Source organism: Hemitrygon akajei, chromosome 17, assembly GCF_048418815.1.
Source record: "Hemitrygon akajei chromosome 17, sHemAka1.3, whole genome shotgun sequence".
NCBI classification, from domain to species: Eukaryota; Metazoa; Chordata; class Chondrichthyes; order Myliobatiformes; family Dasyatidae; genus Hemitrygon; species Hemitrygon akajei.
Window position 1 is genome coordinate 89,469,492 of NC_133140.1, and position 15,550 is coordinate 89,485,041.

General features: G+C 60.2%; 1 protein-coding gene across 1 annotated transcript in view; it reads right to left on the bottom strand.

Annotated features, from left to right (window-relative positions):
- Positions 1 to 15,550, bottom strand: part of LOC140740496 (rhophilin-2-like) — an 84,563-nt gene that overhangs the window by 33,985 nt on the left and 35,028 nt on the right. The window contains exons 5-7 of the mRNA XM_073069677.1: positions 14,670 to 14,747; positions 13,811 to 13,935; positions 10,811 to 10,982 (exon numbers count right to left, since the gene is read on the bottom strand). Coding sequence (XP_072925778.1) covers positions 10,811 to 10,982; positions 13,811 to 13,935; positions 14,670 to 14,747 — 375 coding nt within the window. The remainder of the gene's footprint in view (positions 1 to 10,810; positions 10,983 to 13,810; positions 13,936 to 14,669; positions 14,748 to 15,550) is intronic.

A 15,550-nucleotide genomic window follows, 5' to 3' on the forward strand; every position in this document is an offset into this window, starting at 1 on the left:
GTGGGGGAGGTGTGAGGAGATCCCGTGGGGGGGGGGGAGTGAGTTGATACTGGGGATTGTGGGGGGAGGTGTGAGTGATCCCGGGGTGGGGGGGAAGGGAATGAGTTGATACTGGGGATTGTGGGGGAGGTGTGAGGAGATCCCGTGGGGGGGGGGGAGTGAGTTGATACTGGGGATTGTGGGGGAGGTGTGAGGAGATCCCGTGGGGGGGAGGGAGTGAGTTGATACTGGGGATTGTGGGGGAGGGTGTGAGGGAGATCCCGTGGGGGGGAGTGAGTGATACTGGGGATTGTGGGGGAGAGTGGTGAGGAGATCCCGTGGGGGGGGAGTGAGTTGATACTGGGGAATGTGGGGGAGGTGTGAGGAGATCCCGTGGGGGGGGGAGGGATGAGTTGATACTGGGGATTGTGGGGGAGGTGTGAGGAGATCCCGTGGGGGGGGGAGTGAGTTGATACTGGGGATTGTGGGGGAGGTGTGAGGAGATCCCGTGGGGGGGGAGTGAGTTGATACTGGGGATTGTGGGGGAGGTGTGAGGAGATCCCGTGGGGGGGGGAGTGAGTTGATACTGGGGATTGTGGGGGAGGTGTGAGGAGATCCCGTGGGGGGGGAGTGAGTTGATACTGGGGATTGTGGGGGAGGTGTGAGGAGATCCGGGGGGGGGGGAGGGAGTTGATACTGGGGATTGTGGGGGAGGTGTGAGGAGATCCCGTGGGGGGGGGAGTGAGTTGATACTGGGATTGTGGGGGAGGTGTGAGGAGATCCCGTGGGGGGGGAGTGAGTTGATACTGGGGATTGTGGGGGAGGTGTGAGGAGATCCCGGGTGGGGGGGGGAGTGAGTTGATACTGGGGATTGTGGGGGAGGTGTGAGGAGATCCCGTGGGGGGGGAGTGAGTTGATACTGGGGATTGTGGGGGAGGTGTGAGGAGATCCCGTGGGGGGGGGGAGGTGAGTTGATACTGGGGATTGTGGGGGGAGGTGTGAGGAGATCCCGTGGGGGGGGAGTGAGTTGATACTGGGGATTGTGGGGGAGGTGTGAGGAGATCCCGTGGGGGGAGGGGAGTGAGTTGATACTGGGGATTGTGGGGGAGGTGTGAGGAGATCCCGTGGGGGGGAGTGAGTTGATACTGGGGATTGTGGGGGAGGTGTGAGGAGATCCCGTGGGGGGGGGGAGTGAGTTGATACTGGGGATTGTGGGGGAGGTGTGAGGAGATCCCGTGGGGGGGGGAGTGAGTTGATACTGGGGGATTGTGGGGGAGGTGTGAGAGATCCCGTGGGGGGGGGAGTGAGTTGATACTGGGGATTGTGGGGGAGGTGTGAGGAGATCCCGTGGGGGGGGGGAGTGAGTTGATACTGGGGATTGTGGGGGAGGTGTGAGGAGATCCCGTGGGGGGGGAGTGAGTTGATACTGGGGATTGTGGGGGAGGTGTGAGGAGATCCCGGGGGGGGGGGGAGTGAGTTGATACTGGGGATTGTGGGGGAGGTGTGAGGAGATCCCGTGGGGGGGGGAGGTGAGTTGATACTGGGGATTGTGGGGGAGGTGTGGAGGAGATCCCGTGGGGGGGAGTGAGTTGATACTGGGGATTGTGGGGGAGGTGTGAGGAGATCCCGTGGGGGGGGGAGTGAGTTGATACTGGGATTGTGGGGGAGGTGTGAGGGAGATCCCGGGTGGGGGGGGAGGGATGAGTTGATACTGGGGATTGTGGGGGAGGTGTGAGGAGATCCCGTGGGGGGGGAGTGAGTTGATTACTGGGGATTGTGGGGGAGGTGGTGAGGAGATCCCGTGGGGGGGGAGTGAGTTGATACTGGGGATTGTGGGGGAGGTGTGAGGAGATCCCGGGGTGGGGGGGGGGAGTGAGTTGATACTGGGGATTGTGGGGGAGGTGTGAGGGAGATCCCGTGGGGGGGGGGAGTGAGTTGATACTGGGGATTGTGGGGGAGGTGTGAGGAGATCCCGTGGGGGGAGGGAGTTGATACTGGGGATTGTGGGGGAGGTGTGAGGAGATCCCGTGGGGGGGGAGTGAGTTGATACTGGGGATTGTGGGGGAGGTGTGAGGAGATCCCGTGGGGGGGGGGAGTGAGTTGATACTGGGGATTGTGGGGAGGTGTGAGGAGATCCCGGGGTGGGGGGGAGGGTGAGTTGATACTGGGATTGTGGGGAGGTGTGAGGAGATCCGTGGGGGGGGGAGTGAGTTGATACTGGGGATTGTGGGGAGGTGTGAGGAGATCCCGTGGGGGGGGAGTGAGTGATACTGGGGATTGTGGGGGAGGTGTGAGGAGATCCCGTGGGGGGGGAGTGAGTTGATACTGGGGATTGTGGGGGAGGTGTGAGGAGATCCCGTGGGGGGGGGAGTGAGTTGATACTGGGGATTGTGGGGGAGGTGTGAGGAGATCCCGTTGGGGGGGGGGGAGTGAGTTGATACTGGGGATTGTGGGGGAGGTGTGAGGAGATCCCGTTGGGGGGGGAGGGAGTGAGTTGATACTGGGGATTGTGGGGGAGGTGTGAGGAGATCCCGTTGGGGGGGGGGAGTGAGTTGATACTGGGGATTGTGGGGGAGGTGTGAGGAGATCCCGTGGGGGGGGGGGGAGTGAGTTGATACTGGGGATTGTGGGGGAGGTGTGAGGAGATCCCGTGGGGGGGGGGGAGTGAGTTGATACTGGGGATTGTGGGGGAGGTGTGAGGAGATCCCGTGGGGGGGGGGAGTGAGTTGATACTGGGGATTGTGGGGGAGGTGTGAGGAGATCCCGTGGGGGGGAGGAGTTGATACTGGGGATTGTGGGGGGAGGTGTGAGGGCGATCCCGGGGTGGGGGGGGGAGTGAGTTGATACTGGGGGATTGTGGGGGAGGTGTGAGGAGATCCCGGGGTGGGGGGGGGAAGGGATGAGTTGATACTGGGGATTGTGGGGGAGGTGTGAGGAGATCCCGTGGGGGGGGAGTGAGTTGATACTGGGGATTGTGGGGGAGGTGTGAGGAGATCCCGGGTGGGGGGGGGGGGGAGTGAGTTGATACTGGGGATTGTGGGGGGAGGTGTGAGGAGATCCCGGGGGGGGGGGGAGGGATGTTGATACTGGGATTGTGGGGGAGGTGTGAGGAGATCCCGTGGGGGGGGGGAGTGAGTTGATACTGGGGATTGTGGGGGAGGGTGTGAGGAGATCCGTGGGGGGGGGGAGTGAGTTGATACTGGGGATTGTGGGGGAGGTGTGAGGAGATCCCGTGGGTGGGGGGGGAAGGTGAGTTGAACTGGGGATTGTGGGGGAGGTGTGAGGAGATCCCGTGGGGGGGGGAGTGAGTTGATACTGGGGATTGTGGGGGAGGTGTGAGGAGATCCCGTGGGGGGGGGAGTGAGTTGATACTGGGGATTGTGGGGGAGGTGTGAGGAGATCCCGGTGGGGGGGGGAGTGAGTTGATACTGGGGATTGTGGGGGAGGTGTGAGGAGATCCCGTGGGGGGGGGGGAGGGAGTTGATACTGGGGATTGTGGGGGGAGGTGTGAGGAGATCCCGTGGGGGGGGGGAGTGAGTGAGTTGATACTGGGGATTGTGGGGGGAGGTGTGAGGAGATCCCGTGGGGGGGGGGAGGGAGTTGATACTGGGGATTGTGGGGGAGGTGTGAGGAGATCCCGTGGGGGGGGGGGAGGGAGTTGATACTGGGGATTGTGGGGGAGGTGTGAGGAGATCCCGTGGGGGGGGGGAGTGAGTGTGATACTGGGGATTGTGGGGGAGGTGTGAGGAGATCCCGTTGGGGGGGGGGGAGTGAGTTGAAGGGACTGGGATTGGGGGGGAGGTGTGAGGAGATCCCGGGTGGGGGGGAGGGAGTTGATACTGGGGATTGTGGGGGAGGTGTGAGGAGATCCCGTGGGGGGAGGGAGTGAGTTGATACTGGGGATTGTGGGGGAGGTGTGAGGAGATCCCGTTGGGGGGGGGGGAGTGAGTTGATACTGGGGATTGTGGGGGAGGTGTGAGGAGATCCCGTGGGGGGGGGAGTGAGTTGATACTGGGGATTGTGGGGGAGGTGTGAGGAGATCCGTGGGGGGAGGGAGTGAGTTGATACTGGGGATTGTGGGGGGAGGTGTGAGGAGATCCCGTGGGGGGAGGGAGTGAGTTGATACTGGGGATTGTGGGGGAGGTGTGAGGAGATCCCGGGGTGGGGGGGAGGAATGAGTGATACTGGGGATTGTGGGGGAGGTGTGAGGAGATCCCGTGGGGGGGGGGAGTGAGTTGATACTGGGGATTGTGGGGGAGGTGTGAGGAGATCCCGGGGTGGGGGGGAAGGGAATGAGTTGATACTGGGGATTGTGGGGGAGGTGTGAGGAGATCCCGTGGGGGGGGGGGAGTGAGTTGATACTGGGGATTGTGGGGAGGTGTGAGGAGATCCCGGGTGGGGGGGAGGGAGTGAGTTGATACTGGGGATTGTGGGGGAGGTGTGAGGAGATCCGTGGGGGGGGGGAGTGAGTTGATACTGGGGATTGTGGGGAGGTGTGAGGAGATCCCGTTGGGGGGGGGGGAGTGAGTTGATACTGGGGATTGTGGGGGAGGTGTGAGGAGATCCCGTGGGGGGGGGGGGAGTGAGTTGATACTGGGGATTGTGGGGGAGGGTGTGAGGAGATCCCGTGGGGGGGGAGTGAGTTGATACTGGGGATTGTGGGGGAGGTGTGAGGAGATCCCGTGGGGGGGGAGTGAGTTGATACTGGGATTGTGGGGGAGGTGTGAGGAGATCCCGGGTGGGGGGAAGGGAATGAGTTGATACTGGGGATTGTGGGGGGAGGTGTGAGGAGATCCCGTGGGGGGGGGGGAGTGAGTTGATACTGGGGATTGTGGGGGAGGTGTGAGGAGATCCCGTGGGGGGGGAGTGAGTTGATACTGGGGATTGTGGGGGGAGGTGTGAGGAGATCCCGTGGGGGGGGGAGTGAGTTGATACTGGGGATTGTGGGGGAGGTGTGAGGAGATCCCGGGGTGGGGGGGGAGGAGTGAGTTGATACTGGGGATTGTGGGGGAGGTGTGAGGAGATCCCGTGGGGGGGGAGTGAGTTGATACTGGGGATTGTGGGGGAGGTGTGAGGAGATCCCGTGGGGGGGAGGGAGTTGATACTGGGGATTGTGGGGGAGGTGTGAGGAGATCCCGTGGGGGGGGGGGGAGTGAGTTGATACTGGGGATTGTGGGGGAGGTGTGAGGAGATCCCGTGGGGGGGGAGTGAGTTGATACTGGGGATTGTGGGGGAGGTGTGAGGAGATCCCGTGGGGGGGGGGGAGTGAGTTGATACTGGGGATCGTGGGGGAGGTGTGAGGAGATCCCGTGGGGGGGGGAGTGAGTTGATACTGGGGATTGTGGGGAGGTGTGAGGAGATCCCGTGGGGGGGGAGTGAGTTGATACTGGGGATTGTGGGGGAGGTGTGAGGAGATCCCGTGGGGGGGGGAGTGAGTTGATACTGGGGATTGTGGGGGAGGTGTGAGGAGATCCCGTGGGGGGGGAGGGAGTTGATACTGGGGATTGTGGGGGAGGTGTGAGGAGATCCCGTGGGGGAGGGAGTGAGTTGATACTGGGGATTGTGGGGGAGGTGTGAGGAGATCCCGTTGGGGGGGGGGGAGTGAGTTGATACTGGGGATTGTGGGGAGGTGTGAGGAAAGCCCGTGGGGGGGGTGTGAGTTGATACTGGGGATTGTGGGGGAGGTGTGAGGAGATCCCGTTGGGGGGGGGAGTGAGTTGATACTGGGGATTGTGGGGGAGGTGTGAGGAGATCCCGTTGGGGGGGGGGGGAGTGAGTTGATACTGGGGATTGTGGGGGAGGTGTGAGGAGATCCCGTGGGGGGGGAGTGAGTTGATACTGGGGATTGTGGGGGAGGTGTGAGGAGATCCCGGGTGGGGGGGAAGGGAATGAGTTGATACTGGGGATTGTGGGGGAGGTGTGAGGAGATCCCGTTGGGGGGGGGGAGTGAGTTGATACTGGGGATTGTGGGGGAGGTGGTGAGGAGATCCCGGGGTGGGGGGGAAGGGAATGAGTTGATACTGGGGATTGTGGGGGAGGTGTGAGGAGATCCCGTGGGGGGGGAGTGAGTTGATACTGGGGATTGTGGGGGAGGTGTGAGGAGATCCCGTGGGGAGGGAGTGAGTTGATACTGGGGATTGTGGGGGATGTGTGAGGAGATCCTGTGGGGGGAGGGAGTTGATACTGGGGATTGTGGGGGAGGTGTGAGGAGATCCCGTGGGGGGGAAGGGAATGAGTTGATACTGGGGATTGTGGGGGAGGTGTGAGGAGATCCCGGGGTGGGGGGGAAGGGAATGAGTTGATACTGGGGATTGTGGGGGAGGTGTGAGGAGATCCCGTGGGGGGGGAGTGAGTTGATACTGGGGATTGTGGGGGATGTGTGAGGAGATCCCTGTGGGGGGAGGGAGTTGATACTGGGATTGTGGGGGAGGTGTGAGGAGATCCTGTGGGGGGAGGGAGTGAGTTGATACTGGGGATTGTGGGGGAGGTGTGAGGAGATCCCGTGGGGGGAGGGAGTTGATACTGGGGATTGTGTGGGAGGTGTGAGGAGATCCGTGGGGGGAGGGAGTGAGTTGATACTGGGGATTGTGGGGGAGGTGTGAGGAGATCCTGTGGGGGGGGGGAGTGAGTTGATACTGGGGATTGTGGGGGAGGTGTGAGGAGATCCCGTGGGGGGGGGGAGTGAGTTGATACTGGGGATTGTGGGGGAGGTGTGAGGAGATCCCGGGGTGGGGGGGGGAGTGAGTTGATACTGGGGATCGTGGGGGAGGTGTGAGGAGATCCCGGGGTGGGGGGGGGAGTGAGTTGATACTGGGGATTGTGGGGGAGGTGTGAGGAATCCCGTGGGGGGGGAGTGAGTTGATACTGGGGATTGTGGGGGAGGTGTGAGGAGATCCCGTGGGGGGGGGGAGGGAGTTGATACTGGGGATTGTGGGGGAGGTGTGAGGAGATCCCGTGGGGGGGGGGAGGGAGTTGATACTGGGGATTGTGGGGGAGGTGTGAGGAGATCCCGTGGGTGGGGGGAGGGAGTTGATACTGGGGATTGTGGGGGAGGTGTGAGGAGATCCCGTGGGGGGGGGGGAGGGAGTTGATACTGGGGATTGTGGGGGAGGTGTGAGGAGATCCCGTGGGGGGAGGGAGTGAGTTGATACTGGGGATTGTGGGGGAGGTGTGAGGAATCCCGTGGGGGGGGGAATGAGTTGATACTGGGGATTGTGGGGGAGGTGTGAGGAAATCCGTGGGGGGGGGAGTGAGTTGATACTGGGGATTGTGGGGGAGGTGTGAGGAGATCCCGTGGGGGGGGGAGTGAGTTGATACTGGGGATTGTGGGGGAGGTGTGAGGAGATCCCGTGGGGGGGGGGAGTGAGTTGATACTGGGGATTGTGGGGGAGGTGTGAGGAGATCCCGTGGGGGGGGGAGTGAGTTGATACTGGGGATTGTGGGGGGAGGTGTGAGGAGATCCCGTGGGGGGGAGGGAGTGAGTTGATACTGGGGATTGTGGGGGAGGTGTGAGGAGATCCCGTGGGGGGGGGGAGTGAGTTGATACTGGGGATTGTGGGGGAGGTGTGAGGAGATCCCGGGGTGGGGGGGGGAGTGAGTTGATACTGGGGATTGTGGGGGAGGTGTGAGGAGATCCCGTGGGGGGGGGGAGTGAGTTGATACTGGGGATTGTGGGGGAGGTGTGAGGAGATCCCGGGGTGGGGGGGAGTGAGTTGATACTGGGGATTGTGGGGGAGGTGTGAGGAGATCCCGTGGGGGGGAGGGAGTTGATACTGGGGATTGTGGGGGAGGTGTGAGGAGATCCCGTGGGGGGAGGGAGTTGATACTGGGGATTGTGGGGGAGGTGTGAGGAGTTCCCGTGGGGGGGGGAGTGAGTTGATACTGGGGATTGTGGGGGAGGTGTGAGGAGATCCCGTGGGGGGGGGGAGTGAGTTGATACTGGGGATTGTGGGGGAGGTGTGAGGAGATCCCATGGGAGGGGAGGGAGTGAGTTGATACTGGGGATTGTGGGGGAGGTGTGAGGAAATCCCGTTGGAGGGGGGGGAGTGAGTTGATACTGGGGATTGTGGGGGAGGTGTGAGGAAATCCCGTGGGGGGGGGAATGAGTTGATACTGGGGATTGTGGGGGAGGTGTGAGGAGATCCCGGGGGTGGGAGTGAGTTGATACTGGGGATTGTGGGGGAGGTGTGAGGAGATCCCGTGGGGGGGGAGGGAGTTGATACTGGGGATTGTGGGGGAGGTGTGAGGAGATCCCGTGGGGGGGGAGTGAGTTGATACTGGGGATTGTGGGGGAGGTGTGAGGAGATCCCGTGGGGGGGGGAGTGAGTTGATACTGGGGATTGTGGGGGAGGTGTGAGGAGATCCCGTGGGGGGAGGGAGTGAGTTGATACTGGGGATTGTGTGGGAGGTGTGAGGAGATCCCGTGGGGGGGGGGGAGGGAGTTGATACTGGGGATTGTGGGGGAGGTGTGAGGAGATCCCGGGGGTGGGAGTGAGTTGATACTGGGGATTGTGGGGGAGGTGTGAGGAGATCCCGTGGGGGGGGGAGTGAGTTGATACTGGGGATTGTGTGGGACGTGTGAGGAGATCCCGTGGGGGGGGGAGGGAGTTGATACTGGGGATTGTGGGGGAGGTGTGAGGAGATCCCGTGGGGGGGGGGGGGGAGTGAGTTGATACTGGGGATTGTGGGGGAGGTGTGAGGAGATCCCGTGGGGGGGGGAGTGAGTTGATACTGGGGATTGTGGGGGAGGTGTGAGGAGATCCCGTGGGGGGAGGGAGTGAGTTGATACTGGGGATTGTGGGGGAGGTGTGAGGAGATCCCATGGGAGGGGAGGGAGTGAGTTGATACTGGGGATTGTGGGGGAGGTGTGAGGAGATCCCGTGGGGGAGGGAGTGAGTTGATACTGGGGATTGTGGGAGAGGTGTGAGGAGATCCCGTGGGGGGAGGGAGTGAGTTGATACTGGGGATTGTGGGGGAGGTGTGAGGAGATCCCGTGGGGGGAGGGAGTGAGTTGATACTGGGGATTGTGGGGGAGGTGTGAGGAGATCCCATGGGAGGGAGGGAGGGAGTTGATACTGGGGATTGTGGGGGAGGTGTGAGGAGATCCCGTTGGGGGGGGGAGTGAGTTGATACTGGGGATTGTGGGGGAGGTGTGAGGAGATCCCGTGGGGGGAGGGAGTGAGTTGATACTGGGGATTGTGGGGGAGGTGTGAGGAGATCCCATGGGAGGGGAGGGAGTGAGTTGATACTGGGGATTGTGGGGGAGGTGTGAGGAGATCCCGTGGGGGGAGGGAGTGAGTTGATACTGGGGATTGTGGGAGAGGTGTGAGGAGATCCCGTGGGGGGAGGGAGTGAGTTGATACTGGGGATTGTGGGGGAGGTGTGAGGAGATCCCGGGGTGGGGGGGGAGTGAGTTGATACTGGGGATTGTGGGGAGGTGTGAGGAGATCCCGTGGGGGGGGGGAGTGAGTTGATACTGGGGATTGTGGGGGAGGTGTGAGGAGATCCCGGGGTGGGGGGGGGAGTGAGTTGATACTGGGGATTGTGGGGGAGGTGTGAGGAGATCCCGTGGGGGGAGGGAGTTGATACTGGGGATTGTGGGGGAGGTGTGAGGAGATCCCGTGGGGGGAGGGAGTTGATACTGGGGATTGTGGGGGAGGTGTGAGGAGTTCCCGTGGGGGGGGGGAGTGAGTTGATACTGGGGATTGTGGGGGAGGTGTGAGGAGATCCCGTGGGGGGGGGGGAGTGAGTTGATACTGGGGATTGTGGGGGAGGTGTGAGGAGATCCCATGGAGGGGAGGGAGTGAGTTGATACTGGGGATTGTGGGGGAGGTGTGAGGAAATCCCGTTGGAGGGGGGGAGTGAGTTGATACTGGGGATTGTGGGGGAGGTGTGAGGAAATCCCGTGGGGGGGGGAATGAGTTGATACTGGGGATTGTGGGGGAGGTGTGAGGAGATCCCGGGGTGGGAGTGAGTTGATACTGGGGATTGTGGGGGAGGTGTGAGGAGATCCCGTGGGGGGGGAGTGAGTTGATACTGGGGATTGTGTGGGAGGTGTGAGGAGATCCCGTGGGGGGGGGGAGGGAGTTGATACTGGGGATTGTGGGGGAGGTGTGAGGAGATCCCGGGGTGGGAGTGAGTTGATACTGGGGATTGTGGGGAGGTGTGAGGAGATCCCGTGGGGGGGGAGTGAGTTGATACTGGGGATTGTGTGGGACGTGTGAGGAGATCCCGTGGGGGGGGGGAGGGAGTTGATACTGGGGATTGTGTGGGAGGTTGTGAGGAGATCCCGTGGGGGGGGGGGGAGTGGAGTGGTGATACTGGGGATTGTGGGGAGGTGTGAGGAGATCCCGTTGGGGGGGGGAGTGAGTTGATACTGGGGATTGTGGGGGAGGTGTGAGGAGATCCCGTGGGGGGAGGGAGTGAGTTGATACTGGGGATTGTGGGGGAGGTGTGAGGAGATCCCATGGGAGGGGAGGGAGTGAGTTGATACTGGGGATTGTGGGGGAGGTGTGAGGAGATCCCGTGGGGGGAGGGAGTGAGTTGATACTGGGGATTGTGGGAGAGGTGTGAGGAGATCCCGTGGGGGGGGAGGGAGTGGGGAGTTGGGATACTGGGGATTGTGGGGGAGGTGTGAGGAGATCCCAATGGGGGGAGGGTGTGAGTTGATACTGGGGATTGTGGGGGAGGTGTGAGGAGATCCCATGGGAGGGGAGGGAGGGAGTTGATACTGGGGATTGTGGGGGAGGTGTGAGGAGATCCCGGGGTGGGGGGAAGGGAATGAGTTGATACTGGGGATTGTGGTGAAAGTGTGAGGAGATCCGTGGGATACTGACCCTGCAGCGCTCTGGAAGGCAGAGACGGAATAGTGGAGGCCGGCCGTGGAGGTGCGGTCGGTGCGGGCCCCGATCTGCGTGTGAAGAGCAGCGATGTTGAAGAGCACGCTAGCCTTCTCCAGGGACAGGTGTTGCTGGCAGAGTGGCAGACCTGTCAGCGAGTCGTACCTGCAAAGGAAGCACCCCCTCAGTCTGGCTACAGGTGGGTTGGAGGAGGGAGAGGGCTGTAGGGAGGGGCAAGGAGATACAGCGAGGGTGAGGGAGGGAGAATCTGTAGGCAATCACTGACTGGGTATAAGAAAGGGATTGAGGGTGGGAAGGTGTTGATTAGACTGGAGGGTGGGAGGTTGGCAGGTGGCATAGGGGAGCAGACACCAGGGTGGAATGTGGAGGGAGGTGGGTGACAGACATCAGGGTGGAATGGGGAGGAGGTGGGTGACAGACACCACTCAGCAGGTGAAGAAGAGTCTGGGCAGGGTGGAATGGGGAGGGAGGTGGGTTGAGGGGTGGGTGACAGACACCACTCAGCAGGTGAAGAAGAGTCTGGGCAGGGTGGAATGGGGAGGGAGGTGGGTTGAGGGGTGGGTGACAGACACCACTCAGCAGGTGAAGAAGAGTCTGGGCAGGGTGGAATGGGGAGGGAGGTGGGTTAGGGGGTGGGTGACAGACACCACTCACCAGGTGAAGAAGAGTCTGGGCATGGTGGAATGGGGAGGGAGGTGGGTGACAGACACCACTCAGCAGGTGAAGAAGAGTCTGGGCAGGGTGGAATGGGGAGGGAGGTGGGTGACAGACACCACTCAGCAGGTGAAGAAGAGTCTGGGCAGGGTGGAATGGGGAGGGAGGTGGGTTAGGGGGTGGTTGACAGACACCACTCAGCAGGTGAAGAAGAGTCTGGGCAGGGTGGAATGGGGAGGGAGGTGGGTTAGGGGGGTGGGTGACAGACACCACTCAGCAGGTGAAGAAGAGTCTGGGCAGGGTGGAATGGGGGAGGGAGGTGGGTGACAGACACCACTCAGCAGGTGAAGAATAGTCTGGGCAGGGTGAATGGGAGGGGAGGTGGGTGACAGACACCACTCAGCAGGTGAAGAAGAGTCTGGGCAGGGTGGAATGGGGAGGGAGGTGGGTTAGGGGGGTGGGTGACAGACACCACTCAGCAGGTGAAGAAGAGTCTGGGCAGGGTGGAATGGGGAGGGAGGTGGGTTGAGGGGTGGGTGACAGACACCACTCACCAGGTGAAGAAGAGTCTGGGCAGGTGGAATGGGGAGGGAGGTGGGTGACAGACACCACTCAGCAGGTGAAGAAGAGTCTGGGCAGGGTGGAATGGGAGGGAGGTGGGTGACAGACACCACTCATCAGGTGAAGAAGAGTCTGGGCAGGGTGGAATGGGGAGGGAGGTGGGTGACAGACACCAGGGTGGAATGGGGAGGGAGGTGGGTGACAGACACACTCAGCAGGTGAAGAAGAGTCTGGGCAGGGTGGAATGGGGAGGGAGGTGGGTGACAGACACCACTCAGCAGGTGAAGAAGAGTCTGGGCAGGGTGAATGGGGGAGGGAGGTGGGTTGAGGGGTGGGTGACAGACACCACTCACCAGGTGAAGAAGAGTCTGGGCAGGGTGGAATGGGGAGGGAGGTGGGTGACAGACACCACTCAGCAGGTGAAGAAGAGTCTGGGCAGGGTGGAATGGGGAGGGAGGTGGGTGACAGACACCACTCATCAGGTGAAGAAGAGTCTGGGCAGGGTGGAATGGGGAGGGAGGTGGGTGACAGACACCACTCAGCAGGTGAAGAAGAGTCTGGGCAGGGTGGAATGGGGAGGGAGGTGGGTTAGGGGGTGGGTGACAGACACCACTCAGCAGGTGAAGAAGAGTCTGGGCAGGGTGGAATGGGGAGGGAGGTGGGTGACAGACACCAGGGTGGAATGGGGAGGGAGGTGGGTGACAGACACCACTCAGCAGGTGAAGAAGAGTCTGGGCAGGGTGGAATGGGGAGGGAGGTGGGTGACAGACACCACTCAGCAGGTGAAGAAGAGTCTGGGCAGGGTGGAATGGGGAGGGAGGTGGGTTGAGGGGTGGGTGACAGACACCACTCACCAGGTGAAGAAGAGTCTGGGCAGGGTGGAATGGGGAGGGAGGTGGGTGACAGACACCACTCAGCAGGTGAAGAAGAGTCTGGGCAGGGTGGAATGGGGAGGGAGGTGGGTGACAGACACCACTCAGCAGGTGAAGAAGAGTCTGGGCAGGGTGGAAAGGGGAGGGAGGTGGGTGACAGACACCACTCAGCAGGTGAAGAAGAGTCTGGGCAGGGTGGAATGGGGAGGGAGATGGGTTGAGGGGTGGGTGACAGACACCACTCAGCAGGTGAAGAAGAGTCTGGGCAGGGTGGAATGGGGAGGGAGGTGGGTTGAGGGGTGGGTGACAGACACCACTCACCAGGTGAAGAAGAGTCTGGGCAGGGTGGAATGGGGAGGGAGGTGGGTGACAGACACCACTCAGCAGGTGAAGAAGAGTCTGGGCAGGGTGGAATGGGGAGGGAGGTGGGTTAGGGGGTGGGTGACAGACACCACTCAGCAGGTGAAGAAGAGTCTGGGCAGGGTGGAATGGGGAGGGAGGTGGGTTAGGGGGTGCGTGACAGACACCACTCAGCAGGCAATGAAGAGTCTGGGCAGGGTGGAATGGGGAGGGAGGTGGGTGACAGACACCACTCAGCAGGTGAAGAAGAGTCTGGGCAGGGTGGAATGGGGAGGGAGGTGGGTGACAGACACCACTCAGCTGGTGAAGAAGAGTCTGGGCAGGGTGGAATGGGGAGGGAGGTGGGTTGAGGGGTGGGTGACAGACACCACTCACCAGGTGAAGAAGAGTCTGGTCAGGGTGGAATGGGGAGGGAGGTGGGTTGAGGGGTGGGTGACAGACACCACTCACCAGGTGAAGAAGAGTCTGGGCAGGGTGGAATGGGGAGGGAGGTGGGTTAGGGGGTGGGTGACAGACACCACTCACCAGGTGAAGAAGAGGCCAGGGTGGCGACTGGAGAGGAAGAACCGGGTTTCCAACAGACTGAGCTGGGCGTAGTAGGAAGTCAGTAACTCCACTCCTGCTTCACTCCGGCTCGGGGTTCGCGTCGCCTGAAACCACACACACCAGATTTATCAGAAGTCATGGACAAGAGCAATGGAGTGACATCAATGAGGATGGAGTGGGGAGCCTGGGGAAGATACAAACACGTAGGGAATGGGTCTGCAGTTCAGACAGCACAGAGTCAATGGGCAGAATGTCCTAACTGATCAGAGGGGGTGGGAAGTGAGGGATGTCACCTGTTGCCTGTTGGTTTAGAAGAATGGGGGGGGGGGGGAATCTCATTGAAACCTATCAAGTATTGAAAGGCCTAGATAGAGTGAATGTCGAAAGGATGTTTCCTATAGTGGCGGAGTCTAGGACCAGCGGACACAGCCTCAGAATAGAGGGACATCCATTTAGAATGGAAGTGAAGATTAATTTCTTTAGCCAAAGAGTGGTAAACCTGTGGAATTCATTACCACAGATGGATGTGGAGGCCAAGTCATTGGGTATATTTAAAGTGGAGATTGATAGGTTCTTGATTAGTCAGGCTGTCAAAGGTTACGGAGAGAATGCAGGAGAATAAGGTTGAAAAAGGATAATAAATCATCCATGATGGAATGACAGAGCAGACTCGATGGGCCAAATGGCCTAATTCTGCTCTTACGTTTTATGGTCTGCATGGGGTTGGGTACCGGGGATCAGAAATGGCAACGTGCACTGGTGTGTACCAAGAATCAAAGGGTGGGGTTGGGCAGGGGTGATGGTCAGAGGGAGGGTTGCTGGGGATCGGGGAGCTCACCTGTCGCAGGTCCATCAGGTCAAAAATCTGATCCTCAAAGTCAACTGGATTTTCCCCGTAATGTTCCTGGATGAAGTCCTGGGGATGAAACGGGACATTATGGGTCTCACTGTCTCCCGACTCCCACCTCACCTCACACCAGTCTCAGTGTAACCCACCCAACTCCAGCCCGCAGCTGACCGAGCAATGGAACATTTTACTAGCTGCTTTCTTCTTGGGAATGGAGTTAAAATAAAATATTTCTGTAGATACTAAACACATGGGCAGGAAGGTACCACCATCATTTTCAGAATCAGAATTAGGTTTAATATCACTGGTATATGTCTTGAAATTTGTTGTTTTGCAGCAGCAGAACATAATAAAAAAGCTATGAATTACAATAAGTATATACATTGGATTCCAGTTAATTGGGCCATTAGTTAATAGCAGCAGCTGTTTACTTGGGACAACTCTTAAAGAACAAAAACTAAATCGAGAAGGTAGCCGGGATTCTCTACACTTATTTGGGACATGATGCCACTTAATTGGGACAGGAGATTGTTGCCAAAAATTAGTGTCAGTTGCATGAACTTGTGTGGCCATTAGACACTACACTGAGCTTACAGAGAACAGTTTTTAAATAGCATCAGTTGCATGTGCTTGTGTTCAAAAAACAGTGATGTTTAAAGATGCTAGCTCCTGTCTCGCTGAAGTGATTAAGATATGGAAGAAGTTAAATGACTTGGAGGATGGATCCAGGAGAAACAATGTATGGCTGGTCAACTTACCGACAGGCACTGAGGACGACGATCTGAGCGCCTACCTCAGGAGATGCTGCCTAATTGGATTCCAGCGCTCAAAAAGTCCCACAGCACTCCATTGGAGATCGATAGAGCACATAG